The following is a 22,968-nucleotide window of genomic DNA, read 5'->3' as shown; positions in this document are numbered from 1 at the left end:
CAGCAAGGCCACACCTACTCCAACAAAGCCACACCTCCTCCAGCAAGGCCACACCTCCCAATCCTTCCCAGAAGCATATGAGCCTATGGAGATCACTCTTACCCTAGCCACCAGGCACCACCATGCTCCCCTCATTTTACATTTTTTGAAGCAAACACTAGTGTGGTGGCTCACACCTGTAACCCCAACACTTGGGAAGCTTGAGACAACAGGCTTGCCGTGAATCTGAGGCTTGACTGCAAGGTGACTACCGGGCTAGCCAGGGCCACATAGCAAGGGCCAGTCACAAACAAGCTAGCTCATATCATTTGTCACTCTTAATTTTCACACCAACAACTATCATTACCCTGTTCTAGGACAGGACCAGAGGCATTGTCTTGCCCATGTAGCTGGCTAGATCACCCACTGTTGACTCCTGACCAATGACTCCTCCATCCTTTCACATTTGGTGATTGTGGTGACCCTTTCATCTGGATTAGCTAGAATCTCCGCAGGTACCGGCAATCTCTTTTGCTCACCTTTGCATCGTTAGTTAATATTTTAAACTGTACACTCTGGAATGGAAACCTCTTATTTTCTGTATTACACCTCACAAAGCAACAGTTTTCAGTGTCTTTTATAGACCCACTATCCAATGTGTAGATGGAGTCCAATAGCATTTGTATTACCTGGGAGTACCCCAGCTGGACCTGAAAAAATGATAATCTGAAATACAAGTCACCCCACCCCCACCCCAGGAGATCAAGGGTCACATTACTGTATGGGAATTCATATACATTAGAATTTGCGCATAGCAAGAAATTAACATATTTGAAATCTGGAATCATAAGAATAATAGATTTGCTGTTTTCCGGTCACACCCTCCTTCCTTAGTTTTGAACTCACTCCTCTTGGAGACTTACCTTTTCTCTGCTCATACAAAAGGTGGTGCTAACCCATCAACTCAACCCTCTCTGGAGACTGGGGCAGAGAGGATCGCTAGTTTAAACCAGTCTGAGCTTTTACAGGGAATTCCTGGCCAGCTACAGCATGAGGCCCTGTCTTCAGAAACAACCATAAGCAACTAAAAGAGAGTGGCAAGGCACAGAAGCAGAGCCAGTACCACGGTGAGGTAAAGCAGATAGTTTTCCGCGGTGTGTTGTGGGGGTACCTTTGGCCTTAGCTTTGGGGCTACAAAACTTCACTTCGTTCCTAAGACGAAACGCCAAGCACCTGGGCATCAGAGCAGCGCTGGGTCCCTGAGAGGTAAGGGGCTGCCGATAGACAACATTGCAACTGCTTCTCGACTTGATTTATTGACTTGTCTGTTTCTATTTTGTCAGTAACCTGATTGACAAACCCGGGGCGTAGCTTGAGGGATTTCCACAAGAAAGCAGTGCAACCCTTCAGCGCTGTGTGGGCCTGCTGGGGGCAGGTGCGACCGTGGATGGGGATTGTTTGTGCAAGGGTTGTTAGCATGTGAAGCGGGTGGGTGTATGTGGAAACCAGAGCAATGGCTGTCTCCGGGGAATTGATTACATGCGGTGTGAGAAGTTTGCCTGGATAGAAAAGCAACCTAGCTTTGGGTATGAGCTGAGGGATAGGAGGAGGTAGGCGAGACTCCCAAGGCGAGGGCAGTAATAGGTACATCTAAAGAACAGTTTCTTCCTAGACTCTTCTTCGAGAATGTTGTTTCCGAGTCTCTGGGCTTGGGGCGGGGGGGGGGGGGGAGGAATAAGATGGGTAGGATGTGCCTGGGGGCTCGTCTTTCTTGACGCCAAGTGGGAGCGGGAGAAGACGAGCAGATGGGGACCAGTGAGCCCCCGACGGGAGCACGCGCAGCGACACGTGGAGGGGTCTCCCCCGGCGCGGCAGTCGCACCCCCCTACCCCGCCGTCTCCCATCCGCTTCTCTCGAGTCCTCGGGTCCCCCGTTAGGCAGCGGGCCCCGCCCCTCTTGTCACTGCGAGCCCCGCCCCTCCCGCCGGCGCAGCTCCGCCCCCTCTCGCCCCGCCCCCGCCGCCCCGCGGTCGGCTCGCTCAGTTGGGAGGACCCCATGCTACTGAGCGGAGCTCCTCCTCCGGGCTCCGGCCCGGGGCCGCGGGCGCAGGGCAGCGCCGGGGGCGGCCCCGGGGGATCTCGCCGCGGGGCTGGGGGTGCCGGGGCTGGCCCGGGAGGGGGCGGCAGCGGTGGAGTCGCAAAGTGGCTGCGGGAGCACCTTGGCTTTCGCGGGGGCGGCGGCGGAGGGGGCGCCAAGCCCGCCCCCCCAGAGCCCGACTACCGCCCCCCAGCGCCCTGCCCGGCCGCGCCCCCTGCGCCGCCCCCGGACATCCTGGCCGCCTACAGGCTGCAGCGTGACCGCGACTTCGAGGACCCCTACTCCGGGGGCTCCTCCGTGTCCGCCGCCCTTTCCACCCCCGCCGCCCCTGGCCCCACTCCGCCCCCGCGCCACGGCTCACCCCCTCACCGCCTCATTCGGGTCGAGACCCCCGGCCCCCCAGCTCCCCCTCCGGACGAGCGGATCTCCGGACCGCATGCCAGCAGCGACAGGGTGAGTGCCGCGCCGGGCGTGGGTGGCCAGGAGGGCTGGTGGTCTGAGGTCTGGAGATTTGGAGAGGGACAAAGGTAGCTTGGCTGGGGCTCAGCCTTCAGCTGTCAGTATTTCTGGTTGACACGGGGGCTCAGGTTTTAACCCCTTTGTTAGATTCTCCACCGACTCATCTGAGCCCCCAACTGCCCTGTGTCACGTTAGGGCCCCAGGACTGGTGACCTGCTCCCTCATGGGTACTCCCAGCAACCTCCACTCTGATCCTGGAGCCTTTTTTTCTAACGGACATTGAGAAGCATCCCCCACACACACCCCTTGCTGGTTTATGGCCTTTGTGCCCTCTACAGAGCAGCGGCTTCTCTGCCCTTTGATCTCTGACTCTTTCCCCCAAGGCAGAACCCGCACAAAGCTTCTCCTCCCCTCCCACCCCACGCTCCCCTTTCTCCTTCCTCCCACCCTGTCCTGGAGTCCAGGCATCCTTGCAGTCTGAAGGCCCAGAAAGGAACTGAAAAGTGAGATTTCTTATGTGAACACAGCGAGCGCTGGCCTTTGCCTTTCCCAGCGAGATTAGAGGAGGTGAGCTGTTGTAGAACCGACCGACCGACCGACACCAAATGGGCATTGTACTGCTCTTGCCAAAAAAAAACTCACCACTGAGGTACAGGACGCACTCCTTCCAGTGTTCCCCCCAATATGAGGAGGACACTTGGTGGTCAGGACCTGTTGCCAAGTTAAGGCTGAGCAGCTAAGTCCATTCACCATCTCCTCTTGGCCTCCCTCTTCCTCAGTCCATCCTGAGAGAGGTTGGAGCTTTTCTTGGATCTGCAGACACTGGGGAAAAGAGGAAAACAGTTTTGTTCCCCCCCCCCCCCCCCCAGGATACCTGTTTTCCTTCTTAATTCCAGCTTTATCCTGTCCTGGAAGACAGGCAGCTGAAAGCCGTCCCTAGTCTCCCCCATCCCTAAATTGGAAGATGGTAACTCCGTGTGCCACCCCCAGCCCTGCTGTCCTCCACGTGTCTCAGAGCTGGTCTCTCCTCAGTGGAGAAGATTTTTATCTGATTAGAACAGTTAACGTCCGAATCCTCAGGTTTCAGAACTAAGGTTTTCAGCCAAGAGAGAACTGTCGGACAAGGCTTCCTGGATAAGAGATATATCAAGGTTGGAACAAGAACACCAGATGTGTGAATCATTCACCCCATAGTTCTTTCCATGGAGCATGGCTCCCCATCCTGGCCCAGCATCCTTAAGCTGAAAGGGGGCTTCAAGGGGGCTTCTCCCAGGCTGTACCGTCTCCTTCCTAATGGCCCTTGCTGCTGTATGATGTGCTGGTGGGTGGCAATAAGGCAGAGGGGAATAGCTAGGCCTTGGCCTCCCACTGACCAGTTAGTCTCCTCCTCTCTGGTCACTGGCTGTTGGCCCATGGCCTCAGCTATCCTTGGCTATTTTCCTCCCTTTAGTGGCTTAGAATGGCCTAACAGGCTGCCCACTAGGCTGTGGGTTCCTCCAGGAAAATGTCTGTTTTTCTTCATTTCTGTCTCTGCAGTGTCTGGCACAGTGTCCTAAAATGGTGTCTGTCCATTCTCAGGGACTTCCAAGACACAGTTCTTCCACTCTATCCCAGAAGCCTCCAAGGAAGGAGCTGTAGACAGACAGACAGACAGACACACGACACACACACACACACACACACACACACACACACACACACACACCCTTAGGGCCTTCTTGCCAAGCCCATCCGCGCTTCCTTTGGGTCAGCTCTGATCTGTGGGTTGTTCAGACCTGGGGGAGGGGGTGCACAAGAGGTGTCTGATTCTCTTGTCAGCCAGCCACAGAGACAGGAATGAAATCCAACAGGCTTTCCCAGGAGCCACACAATCTGTGCTTTCTTTGGTGGGTGTGATAAAAGGAACCAGGATGTGCCATCTGAGCTGTCCCAGGGGCTGACCAAGGGCTTCTTATTATTCAGAGATCAATCAACTCCCCACAATCTAGGACAAGACTTTGGGAGATCCCAGAGTCTTCCCCTGGGAAAAGCTAGGTCCAATAAGGTGCCTGAGCTCTTACCCTAAACCAAGTAGCCAGACACCCCCAAGGCCTACAGAGTCACACGTGCCCGCTGCCACCTCCGGACCTCCACTCCCACTGAGCTGCTGTTTCTATACTGTGTGGCTTGCTTTCTTCCTCTTGGGAACTCTGCAGAGCTCCTTGGCTGGCAGAAAGAGGTGCCAGGATGCTCCAAGAGGGGCTGTATCCCAAGGCTGGATGAAATGGTTAGAAGTGCTTCCAGGCTAGGCTGGAGAAGCCAAGGAGCCCACTGGGTGGGGAAGCAGGAGGGAATGGGGATCTGGACAGGGTCCTGACATCCCGGAGGTTCATGAGCCTTCTTCCTATGCAGGGCTCTCTGGCTGCCAGCCCCTCCTGAAACCCACTGGTATAATTGGCAGAGACACACAGCTGACCATCTGGCCAGGCCTGGCAGGGCAGGTGTGGGAACAGCAAGATCGACACCCTGCAACCGGCAGCTAGAGCCTGGCCAGATGGCCCCCGAAAGAACTCACTCTGGTGCTGGGCCCTCAGCCCACCTCCAGGCTTGGCTCCGGCAGAAGGGCCAGCATGTTGGGCCTCCTCTCCATTCGTTCACTGCTCTCCAAGCTTCAGCAGGAAAAACGTGATCTAATTAGGGAAAAGGAATGAGGCTGTGATTAAATGAAGGCTGAGTTGCCTATCACATCTGCAGTGTGTCTTCTGTGATGCCGATAGAAAGTGAGACCGGACATGGATAATAAAACAGGCGCCCCATATTGAAACCGGACCTCTTATTCGTAGCTCGTGGGTGAGACCCTAGGGTTCATGAGTACCCAGCAACTGTGTATAGCAACTGTGTATTTTACAGGAGTTTATAGCCCTTCAGAGTGGTATTGAAAACCTTAAAAAAGATCTCATTAACAATTTAAAAAAAAATCTATGTTTATATGTATCTGTGTATTGCTTTGTGTATGTGAATGCAGTGCCCTTAGAGACCAGAAGAGGGCATCAGGTCTCGGAGCTGTAGCTACAGGAGGTTGTCAGCGACCAGATGTGGGTGCTGGAGACCAAACTCAGGTCCTTTTCAAGAGGAGTGTGTGTCCTTAACTCTGTATCTCTAGCCCTGTACTGAAAACCTTTAAAAATTTTAAACATTTATGTATACTGTGTGTGTGCTCACACACAGACGCACATGGGAAGGTCAAAGGAATCTCTGGGAGTCCATTCTCTCCTTCCACCATATGGGTCACAGGAATCAAATTGAGGTAGACTTGGTGGCAAGGACCTTTATCCCCGGGCCAGCTTACTAGCCCCAGTATTGAGAACTTTTAACAACAAATGTATGTCATAGATGTACGGCACAGGCTTGGGTCATCAAGGCCCCTTTTAGAAGGAGGTGGGCAGGCGGGAACAGTGAAGTGAGGCGAGAGGCGTCTGTATTGGATCAAGTCCTTCCTGTCCCGATGTAGTGTAGGACTCACAGCCAGTGTAGTTGTCATATGTGTAGTTGTCCTTATGTGACACTGGCCTGGGTGCTGAGAGGGACACCTGTTGTTTGATTGTTTGTTGTTTCTTTTGAGGTTTTTCTCTTTCATTTTTTTTTTCCCTTAAGCTCACCTTCCCATGCCTTCACAGAGTATGGAAGTCTGCTTATCTTGTGCTTAGTCTGTGTTGGAGATAAAGGGGAATGTTGTGGCAAAAGGAGGAGTCCAGGGGAGGGACTTCTGTGGCCCAGTTAGACCAGCTCTGGACTTCAGAGATGGCTGAAGAACATGACTGCTGACAGACTGTGGGATTGGCCTGTTTTCTTAATGCTGCCCCTCCCACTGCAGCCCTACGGTCTGGAACCAGATGTCTAGGAGACATCTGCCCTGGCTTGGCCAGTGAGTGACTCGGTCAACAGCTGAGCCCCTGGTGCTGGTGAATGGGAAAAGAAAGCTGCCTGAGCTAAGCGAGTCCTGGCCGGGGCCAAGGGCTTAGAGGGATACCTCCTGCCTATTCTACTTGTCTTCATCCCAGAACCAACATGACATTATGCACGAGCAAAGATGGGGCCCAGCTCCTGCATGCCCTGGGCTTGTGGGTAACTTCAGAACCCCTCCAGCTGCTTCACACCTTCCTAGATGAGCTCCTGGAGGCCCCCAAAATTTGATCTCTTTGACCTTAGTAATGCAGCGGCTGGCATTTCCTGAGCCCGTGTCCTGTGCCTGGTGCCATTTTCCAGCAGCTAATGTGTGTTGGACCAGTCAGTGTGTATAGCAGCCCTGTAATAAAGACTCTATCCCTGGGTTGTACCTGGGGAACAGAAGCACAGGGAAGTTGAGTCTCACCGGCAGGGCCTCTCAGCTAGCAAGAAGCAGTCATGAAGTCTACAACACGGTAGGACTCGGGACTGAGCCCCATGCCTGGGCCCTCAGCGCCTGCCACCAGTGCCCAGGAGAGAGGTGGTATTCATGCAGCATTTGCTAACTAGCATCGAGAGACTCTTAGGGAAGAGATGATGTAGTTTGGTGCTGAAGTCACTGTTTCCCAATTACGAGGGTCCTGGTGGGACTGTCCTGAAGTGAGCCCAGACACGATATACCCCAAGGCCTTCCAAGGGTTGGTGTCTGTGGTGGTTGAGTGTTTTGTAAGTATGGCATTGCTTTTATAATTAGAAAAGGGGAAATAATCCATATGTTTTATGTTGGCATTTCCCAGGCATAGACAGTACGTGGGAGCAGCAGGGCCAGATGTTTGACCCCAGGAAAGTGAGTGCTGTGCTGTTAACCACACTGGCTCATAGGTTCTCAGTGACATAAATACGTTGGGGAAATACTAAATTAAACAGAATCAGACTGTCAATGGGCAAGTGATTTTTTTTTTTCTCCACTGGTAGTGATGGTGATGGTGGTGGTGGTGGTAGTGGTGGTGGTGGTGGTGGTGGTGGTGGTGGTGGTGGTGGTGGTGGTCTTGTAATGCTAGATAAATGCTTTTGTCATTGAGATATGTCCCCAACCCTAAACTAAAATATAAACCTAAGAATTGGGGGTGGGGATTGGAAACACCTGTGAAAAGGCATTAAATGTAAACTTGGAGCAGTGGAGGAAATATGCAGTGAGTGAGTTTGGGAACTCTGAAGTCCCCTGAGTCCCTGTTCTGCAAGCCCTGGAACCCATGGTCGGGTCAGAAACATGTTGCTTGGGCCACCTGCAGCGTGGAAGCGGAAAGCAGATGGCAGGCCTGTTAGCTACCTTGGGAAGGGTGCAGGCAGGAAGGAGATGAAAAGGCTCCCAGCTGAACAGATGAGTGGCGGGGTCCTAGAGACAACCTACCAGATGGCAGAAGAGGGGGCGGGGAGGGACACAGGCCCCCCTGAGTAGCCTGCTTTACCTCCTTGTTGGGAGACAGTTCAGCATTTAGTGGCATGCTGGCTGGAACAGAGGCTATCTATGCTTCAATGTCACCTTTGTGTTAGGTGCCTTTCCAGTGCCCTAACTGGCAGTTCCTCCCATCTGCCCTTGAGCCAGAGGCTTTGGTCCCTGTTCAAAAGTAGACTCTCCAGGGAGCCTGACCCTCCCACTGCCTCTAGTCACTGGGGCCACTCAAAGATCAGCGTGACTGGGGTGGGGGTGTGGCATGTTGGTGTCACCTCTAGGACAGAAGCCTGTGTAGGAGCCCTAGCTAATATGAATTCAGTATCTGTTGTGTGCTGGGGCCTGTGATGGGTACTGGGCAGAGCAGTGGGCAGAGCAGAGGGAGTCAAGGCCACAAACAGCAAATCATAGTCCACAGGGAAAGTTTTTCTGTAAGCAGTTTATCCCCCTGTAGACACAGAAGCACGGGGCAAGCCAGGCCTGGGCTCTGGCTGGAGTTATCTGTACCCAGAGTGGGTACCAGTCCTGCCAGCCTTCCCAGCTGCTAACTGCTGTCACTCCTGTTCTGGGACTTGTGGGTAGCCCTCTGGATGCCCAGCCCAGGGTGGGGGTCTGGGGTTTCCTGGAGCAGGGTGTGGAGCCAGGAGTGGAACAGAGGAGCCATTGAGCCTGCCTGTCGAACCGCCACCTGGTTGCCCACAGGCACTGTCAGCTGGCGCTGGGGAGGCCCACACCAGCCTGGGAGGGGTCAGGACTCCAGGGAGAAGCAACCGTGTGCAACTCTAACCAGGCTTGCAGAGGGGAAGCCTGGAAGGGCTCTGAAGTGGGGCCCCAGGAAGGGTGTTGAAGGCTTGACCTCACTGAGAAGCTGGTTAGAACCAATCTTGTTTGGAGAGACTTGGTCCTCCTCTGTGATCCTACTCTACCTAGGCTTGTGTTTTTTCCCTCTTCTAAGTCAATCAGGGAAGAGTGCCTCTGCCCAGTCCTCTCATCATGAGGTGGATTTAGCATAATTAGGAGAGCTTTCAGTTCCTGGGTGTTTAGCTGTAAATGTGGCCCCACCCCTGGAAGTGCACAGTCTGCCTGCAGACACCCAGGAAAACAAGCATCTGCCACACAAAGTGGTCAGAGCCTGGGACAGAGGCACCTCACAGGCCAGGAGAAGCATGGGAAGGTCTTCTGGGGGAAGAAAAATGAGTAAGGATTGGCCAGAACAGGAAAGTGGTCCAGACAGAGAGGAAACCGTTGAATAAAATGACCATAATGCTTTCAGAGCAGTGGTCCAAAGAGAAACGGAGAATCTTACGTTCTTTAACCTTAAACTTCCCCTCAAAACACTGAGATCTGTGTATTGTAAGGGTTAAGGACAATGTGACGGTGACTCAGACACTTGTTGAGCTGCTGTCACAGCAGGAGTTGATGTTGTGTGCTGACTGGCAGAGTTGCCAGCAGTGGGCAGTGGGTGACGCTGTAGGTGCCCACTGACCGGGGAGAGAAAGCTGGGGATAGCGTGATGGGTTTCTCTGTTTCCTGGAGAAAGGAGGACCTAGGGGGTGAAGGGTGAAGGGCGATGGTGGTGATACAATAAAGAGATTTTTCTAGTACCCCTGATGGTTGCTTATTGGAGCTAGAGGCACAGAAATGAGAGTTCTAGGCCTGGAGTACTGACAGCTTGGTGTGGCGTCCTCCAAGCAGGCAGGTAGGAAAGGAAGTGAAGGAGTTGAGGGCCAGACTGAAACAACATAGTAGTAAACACCCGAGGCTAAGCTAAAGGCAGCCATTGGGACACCCCCAGAAACCCGTAGATGGGCCAGATGGGTTCCAAGGAACAGCCAAGGGAGGCAGGGTTGGTTCTTTGCCCACCTCACCCTTCCAAAGGTCCCGGTTCTCAGATCCTCTCACCGAGGGCAGGGTGGTCACCTGGCTCACCTGGCTCCCACAGCTCTGATCCAGCTCACATCTCAAGTCTAGGCTTCAGCTTGGTGAAATGCAGGATTGGCCTCTCCCTGTGGCACAGGCCCCAGAGCCACCTCGGACTCCACCTGTGACCCAGTGAGTGGTGTAGTGCTCCAGGGTCTGGCTTGGTGAGTCCTACCTTCTGCCCAGTTTGGAGAAAAACCCCATTGTCTTCAGCCCTACCCTGACCTGAGCACCTCAATTCATCTGCTTTCACTGGGAGAGAGTTGATGGCTAACCACTGTATGAAGACGAGATGGGCAGCTGGGGAAATGGGAAGCTAAGACTGGCTTTCTGCATCCTGACCTATGCGACCTCAGGGGTGTACAGTAGTGCCCCAGGGCGCCCCAAGGCATTTCTCTCCCAGGAGGCTGAGAAGCCCACTGGCTATACTGGTAGTCAGCCCTGTGCACAAATAGCTAGAACTCCAAATTTGATTTTTCCGTTTAAGCAGAATGGTTTGGGGTGTGTTCCCTAACTACCTGTTCTCCAGTTTCTTCAGAGAGAGTGTATGATGCCCACATGACAGGGACATGATAAGGATCAAACACCGGAATGGTGACGAAGTGATGTCTCTGCTTTCTTTTCTTTTTGTGTTTTGTTTCCGTCAGGGTCTTACCATGTAACTCTGGCTGGCTTGGTATTCGCTGTGTAGACCGGGGTGGCCTGGAACTCCCAGAGCTCCACTGCCTGTGCCTTCTGAGTGCTGGGATTATGGGCATGTGCATCACCATCTGCTTTCTTTTCAAGGTCACTGGCTGTTTCTTTGTTGAACATCTGAAGTGTGGCAGGCTGCACTGTACTGATCTCTCTTGCCCTGCTGCTCTGCACTTCCAACCTTTGCAGCACATTTGTAACCAGTGCTTTTGAGTTCTCTCTGGTGAGCCACTGTGTGCAGGCTGTGGTCCAGCTTGGACCCTGAGATAAACTCCTAAGACTGAGTAGCTTCCTGCTGACTGTTTAGCCTAGGACATGGCCACGGGGCAGAAAATTAGCAGAAAAGAAAGAAGCCCCATCTCTACCCAGGGAACAGAGCGGCTTGCCCTTGTCTGAGCCTCCTTCTCTCTGCCGACCCCCACAGTTGGCAATCTTAGAAGACTATGCGGACCCCTTTGATGTTCAGGAGACCGGTGAAGGCTCAGGAGGAACTTCAGTAGCTCCAGAGAAGGTCCCCGAAAATGATGGCTACATGGAGCCTTATGAAGCCCAAAAGATGATGGCTGGTAAGTACTGAGGATGAGGGAGATGTTCCCTGAGGCCTTGGTCCTGTGGTCCCTGGAAAATGGGGAGAAAGCTTGTGCTGCCTCCTCAGGAATGTGGCCAGGGCCTTCAAGATAGTCATTTTGGAAGAGAAGGTGTAAGGTGTGACGCCTGAGGCCATAGAGGAGGCCAGTAAGCAAAGGCCCAGGTGAAGCACTGGGGATGGGAGGGGCAGGATGGTGGTAGAGATCAAGTCAAACGGCCCCCAAAGAGTCAGTAGCCTTGGAAGTGTGATGAGTTTGAACTGACATTGTCCAACACTGACAGCAGTTGAAAATGTAGATGCATTAGGTGTCGTGGCGTCACTGGTGCGAGCATTTCCAAGTTGGAGAAGAAAAAACTGAGTCAGACCTGCCCTTGGGAACAGGCCAAGAGACGACCCAGGGAAAGGGTCAGAGTTGGGGTGAACAGAGACCGAGGGTAAGTGAAGATTCTGAACTTGTGCCAAAAGGAAGAAGCAGGATTCATGTGGCATTTAAGGGGAGGTCTGAGGAGGTCTAGTCTATACAGAATGGACTAGAAAAGCTGCCTGTCATAAAGTTGAGTTAGCAGACTGTTTCAGAAATGATTGAGCTTGGTGCATCTTGATGTTGTTGTGATTTGGGTTGTTTTTATGAGACATGGTGTCAATATGTAGTCCAAGCTGGCCTGGAACTTCTTATGTAGCCCAGGCTGGCCTCAGATTTATAGCAATCTTCCTGTACTTACCTCCCAAGTGCTAGGATTACAGGCAAGTGCCACCACGTCCAGCCCAGTTGTTTGGGTTCTAAGGAATTAAAATTTCTTTCTTCCTCTCCTTAGAGGAAATAATTAAGATGTAAGATTAAGGAAAGGGTTAATAGAGACTAGAACGTCAGCTTTATTACTAGTTGATTGAAGACTGTCACGTAGCAAAGTTAGCACAATGGGCTTCCTAACACTTTTCAAGAGAGTCAAACTTGCCTACTCAGGCTTGGTAGCACAGGGTAGCTGTGGGCCTCCACACTTCATGGAAGAGAAAGAACTGGAGTCTTTGTCTGCCTGCAGGAAGGCAGAGTGAGCACTCACCAGCCAATCAGATAAGCTGTCCCGCCTTCTTCCTCCATAGAGATGGGTGAAGGGACAGAGTGTTACCCCAGGAGGGTTATTCCTGGGAACCCTGGAAACCTGAACCCAGAAAGTGGAGGTTTGTCCAAGTGAAATTCTAGATACGGAGAGGTTGAAAGTCACGAGGTGTTGACCATGAGCAGATGAGATTTAGAATGCAGACGGGGCTGGAGAGACGGCACAGTGGTCAAGGGCACAGACTGCTCTTGCAGAGGACTTGAGTTTGTTTCCCAACACCCATATCTGGAGGCTCACAACAGCCAGTGACTCCAGCTCCAGGAGTGTACAACACCTCTGGCCTCTGTGACCACCTTCTCTCCTGTGCACAAACCTGCATCCAGACAGACACATACACATGCTTAAAAACTAAATCAAAAGAAAAGAAAAGTGCAGGAGGGTCAGGCCCGAGGGAAACATCATAGTGACCAGAAGTGGAGAAAGTAAGAATGCTGCCCTGTTTACGTCTAAGAGATGATAGCATGAGCCATGAATGTCCTGGAATTATACGTGAAAATGTAAGTGCTCAAGTGTGCATTTTTCTTTTGGTGGAACCTGGGGGAAGGGGTTGGTACTGGGCATTAAACGCAGGCCTCGTGCATGCTAAGCAAGTGCTTTACCACCAAGATACAGTCCCAGTTCCAAAATATACATTTTTGTCACAAGTTAGCTCTGGGGCTTTTATCACATTTGGGTTAGTGATCCCTAAAAGATTTCCTAAACTCCGGAGAAGGTAGTGAGTCTGAAGGGAGCTGGTGTCAAAATGAAGGATCGTTAACACCTGTGTGAAGAGGACCAGAACTCCCAACACAGGGGTGCTGAAAGTCTGGGCCAACAGTTCAGGAGTCAGGGTAGAAAGTGAGTGAGTGAGACCTGGGCTTGGAGACAGGCCAAAAGAAGATCCAGGAGAAAAGCCCAGTGTGGGAGCGGGAGAAGACAGTAGATGACATTGACTCGTCAAAGGGGAAACTTTTAAGAGGAGAGGTGGATGAGCAGCAGAGGATTTCCTGGTTGTGGTATTTCAATTGGAACAGAAGTGGAAATAAATGAATAAGGAAGTGGAGCTGGGCACTAAGGAAGAGTGGTTTAAAGGAGGACTGTGCCTCAGTTTACTTCACATGCCCAGCTCCTGCTGGCCACCCTGAGATCCTTCTCCTGTCTCCCTTCACCACTTGTCTGCCACTTCCTCCCCTGGGTCCCATGCTCTGAGAGCCCTGGAAATGTTTTGAGGGTGAGGGACCAGGATTTGTGACTGCTGAGTTGCCCCAGAGCCAGGGCATTGGCTCTGGAGAAATACTACCAGAGATGGTCAGGATTGAGCTTACTCACCACGCGTCTCTCCTTTTTGCCCTGGCAGAGATCCGGGGTTCAAAGGAGACTTCAGTCCAACCCCTACCGCTCTATGACACACCCTATGAACCTGAGGACGAGGGGGTGAGCCCAGAAGGTGAGGGGATTCCCTGGCCCAGGGAATCCCGCCTGCCTGAGGATGATGAGAGGCCTCCAGAAGAATATGACCAACCCTGGGAGTGGAAGAAGGAACGGATTTCCAAAGCCTTTGCTGGTGAGTCTTGGTAGCGAGGGCAGCTCTGCTGGCCCTCTGAGTGCTTCCCAGGCTCAGGAGAGTGGAAGGAGTGGACCCTAGGAACCAAGCAAGGTCTAGGAGTGGAGCTCTAGAGCAGGATAATTGAGTTCTGTACATGGGTTTGGCACTTGGGCAGTGTGGATGCAGTGTTTGTGTGCAGGGCATGGGCACAGGATGTAGGAAGGCAGTTTCCTACATCTCACCTCTTCGAGGCTTAGAGGCTTGAGCTGTAACTACCTTTGGGGATCTGGATAAAAATAAAGAAATTTCAATACAGAATTATGAAACTTGTGACATATGTTAAATTCACTTGACAAAGAGGGTATTTAACACTTCAAATGATGAAAATAGATGTGTATGTAACCTGGATTCTGGGGCTGTGTCTCCAGCGGTAGGCCCTGCCATACCAGGGGTGTTTGGCTCCAAGGGCATTTCTGGGCTACAGATGGAGGCTGTGTGGTTGCTAACTGAAGATCAGGTTTCTCCTGCCCCAACCACATACCACTGTGTCCCAGGCCCAAGTCCACTATGGAAACGTACATATTGGCCATCTGAGTTGAGTGGATCAAGGGCCTGGACTTGGGAGACGGCCTGAATCTTGAGGGCTTAGATGCCATTAGATTTCATTCCTGCTTCTGTGTCCCTACACACACACACACACACACACACACACACACACACACACACACACACACACCACCTCTTACACAGAGGCAGCTCATCCTGCATCCAGCCAGACTGGGAAACCACAAGTTTCTGCTTTGCTTCCTGTAAAGCACACACCCATCAAGGATGGGCCATTTATCTCCAGAGGTCTCCTTGGAGAATCAATACTGTTTGGATTGCTTAATGGGAAAATCTATGTTCATCATTAGGAACTCTCCTCAGTGGTCCTCCAGCCACTGGTGATGTCCCTCTCTCAGGACTGGGAAGAGGAGAATTTGGTCTCAAAAAAATTCATCTGCCCCAAGCCTGAGTAGTCCAGATATCCCCCGGGCTTTGCCCCAGTCTTGGTGCCTGCCAGTTCCAAGGCTGGGGGTTAGGAGAGACAAGGAGACAAGGGTGTCAGGGAACTGGGTGTGGTCCTGGGAGGTGTGGGCAGCTCCTGTTCCCAGGTTTCCACTCTCCTAGTCCTCTTGGTCCCCGGAAGCTAGTGAGGGGTGAAAGATCAGGGCCGATCGAGCAAGATCCTGCGCCTTCCTGTTTGCCACTCAAGCTTCCCACCTTTTCCTTACCAGGCAAGGCTGGTGCTAGTACCAGCCCTGCTGGGCCTGGGAGTCCTGGTCCTCCTCCAGTGTTGCCTCTGCCTCTGCCCCTCCTCCTTCCTAAGCTGCTGCTGTGTATCTTGCCTCTGCATTTTGGTGTTTCAACCTCTGCCTCTCTCTGTCTCTGCCACTGTCTCTTTCTCTTCTCCCTCCTGCTGCTGGCTCCAGTTGACATAAAGGTCATCAAAGACCTACCTTGGCCTCCGCCTGTGGGACAGCTGGACAGCAGCCCCTCCCTGCCTGACGGGGACAGGGACATCTCCGGTCCAGCTTCACCCCTCCCAGAGCCCGGCCTGGAGGACAGCAGCGGTGGGTCCTTTGGGGACTTGTGGCCAGGGTGATAGGTCCTTTACCCATTAGACCCTGTGGGCAAGGGTTGGAAGAACTCCCCTTGTCCTGGGCAGAGAGCAAGAAGACAGGCACATCCCTCTCTCCCCAGAGCTGTATGCGTGGCCTTTTAACCAAAGCAACCTTTTCTAGGAGGTTCTGCACTGTGCCACAGAAATCCACTGCCGTCAGCTATAATCCCAGCACTTGGGAGGCTGAGGCAGGAGGACTGCCTTGAGTTTGAGGCCACGCTGATGAGCTGCTATATAGTTCCAGACCAGCCTGGGCTATAGCGTGGAACTATGCCTAAAAAAAAGAAGAATCCACTGTTTTAAGATTGAAGTCCTCTTTGGGTGGAGCTTTGCCCGCCAAGACAGGCATCTTTGAGGCATGAGGAAGTACTGGCATCTGGTGACTGAGGGACAATAAGTCATTCATTCAAGAGCTACAAGGAGAAAGAGCCTCCGTTGGGGAAAAAAAGAAGGCATTAATTTCTACATCAACTTTGCCCAGAATGAACTCCCAAGGGTGTGTGTGTGTGTGTGTGTGTGTGTGTGTGTGTACAGGCATGAGCATCTGTTGTACACTGTGCGTGAGAATTTGGAGATATTTTGTAAATGCAGGATAGAGAGAGGGTCACCTGTGCATGTGTACCTGTGGGCATGTGACCCACTGTGGGGCGGGGGGGGGGGGGGGTCCCTTGTGCTGACTCAGCTCTCAGGCTGCCCTGCCCTGGAGATGCTAGTCCCTGGGCTTCTGTGGATGGGGGAGGGAAAACAATGGGCATCGGAGCGACCTTGGGGTGGAGAGGGCCGGCAGTCTGGCGGCTTTGGACAGGATTAGCCTGTCAGGATGGCACCAAGGGGAATCAGATAATTGTTCTCAGATCGATACGTCATTTTTACAGAATGGCTTGGCAAGGCGATTTGGAGAACGGTAATGAACTCTGAGGAGGAGAAAGAAACAATATTATCAACACTGAAGCCACCCTGAGGGGGATGGAGGAAGGGAAGGCAGTCAGCTGAGGGAGAAAGCTTAAGTGGTTTCTCATGTTTTGTCCTCCTTCGCCTGCCAGTGTGGACTGGGAAGCCCCAAGGGGCCTGGTGTGGTTCAGGGACTGCCTCCTGCCCCCACCCCGTAGTGGCCCAGGGTTCTGTCCCTGGAGTCAGGCAGGCAGGACACTTGAGCGTGCCCTCCCAGAATATGCCTTGTGGGCTCTTGGAAGTAGGGTGGGGCTCTGCCTCTAGGGACCTCAGAGTCTATGACCAGTATGTTCCTTACAGCCCAGTTTGAAGGATCGGAGAAGAACTGCCTGTCACCCGGCCGGGAGGAGAAGGGGCGGCTCCCTCCCCGGCTTTCTGCTGGGAACCCCAAGTCAGCCAAGCCCCTAGGCGTGGAACCCAGCAGCCCCCTTGGGGAGTGGACAGATCCAGCATTGCCTCTGGAAAACCAGGTGTGAGTGTCTGTGTCCACTGGGGACTCCTTCCCTATTCCTCCCCTCCCGGCACTGACTTCCCTGCAGGGGACACCCAGAATGGGTGGGCCTGGACGGCGGCGAGGGACCCAGCAGAGATGCCCCCCTTCCTCTCTCTCATCCTCAGCTGGTACCATGGGGCCATCAGCCGAACAGACGCCGAGAACCTGCTCCGTCTCTGCAAAGAGGCCAGCTACCTGGTGCGCAACAGTGAGACCAGCAAGAACGACTTCTCTCTCTCCCTCAAGTGAGTGGGGGATGGCCGTGGGTAGAGGAGCCCATCAGTCCAGCTGGGAAGAACCACATGCCCTGTGAACATCTGCTGGCTCTGTCCCAGGCACTAGGGAACCTGAAATGTCAAGAGACTCCTCAGCCCCTTCCTTCAAGGAAAAAGCACTTCAAGTGTAGTGTCCAGTTCAAAAGGCTTTTGTCACTAGCTGTTCAACCTCTCCAGGCCTCCATTTCTTTATGATAAGATTGAATAAGATCCGTTTTATTGGGAAGGATTCAATGAAAAACTAGCACTTAGTGTCTTAGCACCTAGCATGTTTTTAAACACCATGCTAAGGGCTTAATCAGTTATTACTGTCATCATTGTTAAACCCTGACATGTAGAAGCACTGACAAGGAGATAGAGGACCTTTACCTGAAGTAGTCAGCAGGCTGAGTGGGGGGCTAGGTCTTGGGAGGAGGGCAGAGCAGTAGATGCAAAGCCATTGCACTGAGTGAGGCACTCTGTGAGGGGAGAGGGAGAAGTAGCCAAGAGGGGGCTCTCCTTTCCCGTCATCTTGCTTCTTGGGAGCAGCTCTACACAGCCCAGACTCAGACTCCCAGGCTCTCCAGTTGCTGTTGGAGACCATTACTATTGGCCAACACTCCTCTTGGCCACCAGGAATTCTACCCCAGATAGCCGTCATCTACATGAGGTGGCCAGCTGGAGTGAGGTATCCCAGTTACCTCCCTCCATCACTGCAGGAGTATCTTCAATAAATACCTCCCACCACATTCCCTGGTGCAGTAGATACTGGTATATCCACACCTTGAACAAATCCAGAGGTGTAGAATTGCATATGTTTAAGAGATGATTATTCGTGGTCACTCAGAGAGATCAGAAAAAGTACCCAAGAGAGTTAAGTGGCCTCGATTTTATTCTAGGGTTTGATTAAAGCTAGCTGTGTGACCATAGACAAACCATTTAACTTCCCTGGGCCTCAGGTTCTCCCCTTGCAGAATGAGCTGATATCATGGGTTTCTTCTAGCTCTGGTATTCTAGGAGTCCTCGAGCTATAAAATCAAAACGAGGGTGTTGGAAAATTCATTTGTCAAGTTTGATTTACACAACTTTAGGTGGTGCATTGTTACTAGGATTATAATTGAAATTCTTAGCACGTACCACCTAGCATATATACCATGTCCAAATCAACTACCTCTCTGCTGATAAATCTCTTTTTTATACAGATGAAATAGATTCAAGGAGCTTTGTTACTTGCTCAAGGTCACCAGCTAATAATTAAGTCTCCAGGCTGGGCATGTTGATAGTAACTAGTCTCAGTTACTCAGGAAGCTGAGACACGATTCCATACACCCAGGATTTCCAGGCCAGCCTACAGACTGTTTCAAAATACACAAACACCAGGACCTAGCTCAGTCTGACTTCAGGGTTCCACCCCTCACCAGGTGCCATATGCCAGAAATCTGGTATTATCCAGCACAAAGGGAGACTTGCCCAAGGTTTGGGTCTATGGAGTGGAACTGGGCAACTCAGGGTGAGGGACTGTTTTAGTCTAGGGAATAAAAAGGCAGGTCTGGATGCCTGCTCCAGCTCTAGCTGATCTGGCCCCAGTGGCTGTCTGCCAGTGTCTCGTTTGCATATAAATGGCTTCTCTGAAATACAATTATGGTTTCTCTTCTTTCCTTAATGGAAGGGCTTTCGCTGGTAATTAAACAGCTTCCTCAAAAAGCCTTGCCAGCTCTGGGCCCTGTGGCCCAGCTGGTCCCACCCAACCCCCTGAGGGTCTGGCAGGGACCTTGCTGTGTCTTAATGGATCCTTGGGACTAGTCCCTGGAGGTTGGAAAGCACAGATCCCCCTCCTCCAGAGGTTGGTAATGCAGATGGAGGCCACGGTACCCTTCCTAATGAGTCTGTTCCTCGAGAAAACACTCTGAGCACTTTGTGAAAGGTAGTCCTCCCAAGTGGACTGTGGAAAAAGGGGTCACTTTCAAATTGTGAGGTGAGAGAAGACAGGGCCCACACTGCTTCCTACAGCACATGGAAGCTTCTGCTTCCTGCCTTACCTCCCCATTGCCCACAGATCTAGGTCGGCTCCTTTCCCTTAGGGCCTGTGTGGTCACTGTGTACACCAGACAGTACCTCGGACCGACAGATGGCCCCACATCCTGACCCACACTCAGGCAGATTCCTAAGAAAGACTTCAGGGTACCTGGGTGCCAGGGGCTGGGGTGGGGCTTCCACCAGAACAGACCCTAAGAGGAGTGGACTTAGGGGCCAGTTCCCCTCCACCCATTCCTCCTCTTCAGTTTCCCTTTCTTCTCACTTGTTTCCCGGTGTAATAGGTCTGGTCAAAGTTTGTTGTGGTTGTTGTTGTTGGTGGTGGTGGTGGTGGTGGTGGCGGTGGCGGTGGCGGTGGCGGTGGCGGTGGCGGCGGCGGCGGTGGTGTTTGTACCCAGGTAGATGGGACAGATGACGGAATGTGCCATCCCCACCTCTGGTACAAGAGTGTCAGATGGAGGCAGCCAGTAGATGGATTTTCCATTGGGCTGCCAGCTCACAAAAAAAGACGCAGAGACTTATGAAAGCTCAGCCTTACCTTAGGCTTGTTCCTAACTAGTGCTTATGACTTAATTAACCCATCTCTTTTCATCCACATTCTTCTGTGTGGCTCAGTGACCTTTACTCTGCACTGCCCATCCTGCTTCTTCCACGGCTAACTGGCAACTCTGACTTCCCAGCATTCTCTCTCCTGGGAGGGAAGTCCCGCCTATTTCTCCTGCCTAGCTATTGGCCATTCAGGTTTTTATTGCACCAATCACACAATGCATACATACCAGTTTCCCACACATAGGCCTCTAAGCCCTCTTCCTGCTTCTCTGGGCTCAGGGTAGGGAGTAGGCAAATTAAGCTCCCATGCTATTCCAAACATCCCTCAGCCTGTGCCTGTGGGTAAGTTACAGACCCAGGGCTTGGCAGACCCGGCCTGTGGCAGTCTGGACAATTGTTCCTGTTGAGTGTCTCATCCCTATACTTTCTAACATGGGGGGGGGGGGGCATCTGAGAGCTGGCCGGAGCTTTGCTCAGTAGATCTGTCTGGAATGCAGAGGGCTAGCTAATACTGATTTTCTGGGTTGTTCAGGAGGGTGGGAGAGGTAATAGGGGGTGTTTTCTTGCCCAGCATTTTAGGATACAGGTAAAAGAGGTCAGTGTCCCACTATCATCCTCAACAGCTTGAATTCCTGAAGAGTTCTAGGAATCTCAACTCATGCCAAGCCAGGACTGGTGACTTTGATATCAAAAGAATTTCAGGAGTAGCCAATTTATGAAGTGAAGTTGGAGGTTTTCATTAAAGTTATCTTAGTATATAGTTAAGCATGAGGAGAGAAAGACATGCTCAGAAGAAAATAAGATATGCTCAAGTGTGAGTACTTTTGTTTTCTTTTGACCACAGTCATGTGTGGGATTTGGGTTGGGTCTGGAGTCACTATCATATCTCTGGTTCGCTCCTGATAGGATTACAATCACTAGGGTAAAAGTTTAACCCACCGGAATACAGGAAGGTGGGATGTCTTTGCTGTAAACAGGGTTTTCGGTGTTTTGTGTGTGTTTTTCCCCTCCCACAATTTTTAATCAGAGTACAGGAAAAGGAATGAGCCCACCCCCCCCCCCCCCAACGGCATACACATTCAGGCTTAAGACCTGCTCATTGCTACTTTCACATCTGTATTTGAAAGAAATAGTAAGTCTGTGTCAGCAGCCTTTACAGATGTCAGTTGTGCAAGAATTCTTGCTGCTTTGCAGACAAGAGGCTTCACTCAGACTCCAGGATGAGGGGCTGCTCTCCTCCTCTCTCACCCACCCCCACTGCGGTCTCTCCTGCCTCACTCTGAGTAACGGAGCCTCCAGATAATGTCACTCCAGGTCTACAGGGCTGGATGAATGAACTGAGGGCTTAGCATAAGCCCCAAGTAGGAAGAGAGAGAAAGCGGTGTCTCCAGGAGGCAGTTGAGAGTTCTCAGAAGAGGGAGGGGGTGCTTCCAGATTAGTGTAGCCCCTCCCCAGACTTTGCAAAGGAGCGCTCCGACAAAGATTAGCTAGATTGTCAGAACTGCATTTTCTCCCTCCTGCCAGGGGCATCTGTGGCTCCCCAGGAGTTCCCAGGAACCCTCACAGGTGCTGCCATATAGCTCCAGAAGGGTGAGGGTAAGGCTGGACCTGTCGTTCAGTTGGTAGAGCGCTTGCCTACCAAGTACAAAGCTGTTGGGCTCAGTCCTCAGCACCCCATAAACGGGCCCTCACCTGTGATCAAGAAGTAGAGACCGGGGGATCAGAGGTTTGATTCGACTATGTAGCAAATTTGAGGCTAGCCTGACTGGCATGCGCCCTTCTCCAAAACAAGGTTAAACTGGCCTAGGCCACAGGCTGATGGAACTGAGATCACAGAACTAGAGGGTGCTGGTCACTGCACTCTTCACCAGCACACACCCTGTACACTCACCGCACACACATTTGGCACACCCAGTGTTCTCTCCACAAAGCCAGTGTCTCATGTTACCTACTCAGCCCCCCACCATCCCATCCCTCTTCACCTCCCACTTGAACCGGGCTTTGGAACCATATTTGCTGGGGGGGGGGGGGGGGGGGGAGGTGGAAGCCGGGGCCTGGGAAGAACCCCTGGTCACCAGGATCTCTTCCTCTTCCTAGGAGCAGCCAGGGCTTCATGCACATGAAGCTGTCCCGGACCAAGGAACACAAGTACGTGTTGGGCCAGAACAGCCCACCCTTCAGCAGCGTCCCTGAAATCGTGCACCACTACGCCAGCCGCAAGCTGCCCATAAAGGGGGCGGAACACATGTCCCTGCTCTACCCTGTGGCCATCCGGACTCTGTAGATGTGAGACCAGGGCACGACGACGACCGACAGGCCGGGACCCAGCCTTTGTCACCTGCCCGAGGGCTGTGGTCCCTCCCAAGGACGTGATGTCACCAGACCCGGCTTCTCCCTGTCCTAGGATCTAGTGGGCGCTGAAGATTCCTTAATTTATTATAACGGGGAAGGAATCCTGGGCCTTGGAGTAGCGGGGCTGTGTGGGGCTGGGAAGGGAGGGACGCCCGAGGAGGAGAGGCTCCCGCACCGCCACCCTCGCGCCCCTCCCCTGTCTCCATCCCAACCCCCCCAACCCCCAGCCCGCGTCCCCGGAGGCGCCGCCCAGGGGCTGCCGGGAGGGGCGGGGGCGAGCGCAGACTGTTCATAAAGCCGCGCTGGAGCGGCCGCCGGCCGCCGGCGGAAAGCACTTTCCGAGCATCCAGACCCGTCCTTTGACCCAACGTCCCCGGCCGCTCCCGCTCCCGCCGCGGCTCCTCCGCAGGCTCCGCTTCCCGCCAGCGGCCGCTTATCAGGGAGGAGGGAGGCGCGGAGAGACAAAGAGGGAGGGCGCAGGCGGGCGGGCGCAGATGGGCGGGCGGCGCTGCCATTGCCACGCGGGACGCGCGCGCTGGCGGAAGGCGCGTCCCCCTCTGCCCCTGCCTGCCTGCCTGCCTGGCTCGCTCAGCTCCCTCTGGTGGCCGGGCCGGGTCGGTGGTCCCCACTCACCGGAGGCCCCTTCCTCGACCCGATCCCGCGGCGGCCCGTGTGTGCCGGGCCCAGCTGGGGGTCTCTAACTCGGAGGAGATTGCCTCCGAAGTGAGGACGTCTTTCGGTGACAGGTGAGGAGGCGGAGGTCTCCTCTCGCTGCCCGGAAGACCTGGGACCGCTGGTGTCCTGAAGGGGGCCGCCCGCCCGCCCCCAGAGAGGCTTCTCTGCCCGACCTGATCAGCCTTCTGCAGCCTAGCTCGGGCTAGAGGGAGGGTGGGTGTCCCCGAGAGGAGGGAAGGG

At 53.1% G+C, this 22,968-nt stretch overlaps 1 protein-coding gene across 2 annotated transcripts; it reads left to right on the top strand.

Annotated features, from left to right (window-relative positions):
• Positions 1–1,998: 1,998 nt before the first annotated feature.
• Positions 1,999–22,392, top strand: Shf (Src homology 2 domain containing F). 2 transcript variants are annotated; one of them, XM_036184905.1, is made up of 7 exons: positions 1,999–2,529; positions 10,950–11,091; positions 13,569–13,775; positions 15,230–15,370; positions 16,672–16,843; positions 16,990–17,109; positions 21,799–22,392. In XM_036184905.1, exons 1-7 carry the CDS (start codon positions 2,035–2,037, stop codon positions 21,983–21,985), a joined length of 1,464 nt encoding a protein of 487 aa, XP_036040798.1. In that variant the 5' UTR covers positions 1,999–2,034; the 3' UTR covers positions 21,986–22,392. The 2 variants fall into 2 exon arrangements, with proteins under 2 accessions (XP_036040798.1, XP_036040799.1); XM_036184906.1 differs by lacking the exon at positions 15,230–15,370.
• The last annotated feature ends 576 nt before the right edge of the window (positions 22,393–22,968 follow it).

Source organism: Onychomys torridus, chromosome 4 (assembly GCF_903995425.1).
Source record: "Onychomys torridus chromosome 4, mOncTor1.1, whole genome shotgun sequence".
NCBI classification, from domain to species: Eukaryota; Metazoa; Chordata; class Mammalia; order Rodentia; family Cricetidae; genus Onychomys; species Onychomys torridus.
The sequence above is the reverse complement of the archived record's forward strand: the minus strand, read 5'-3'. Positions and strand labels throughout refer to the sequence as shown.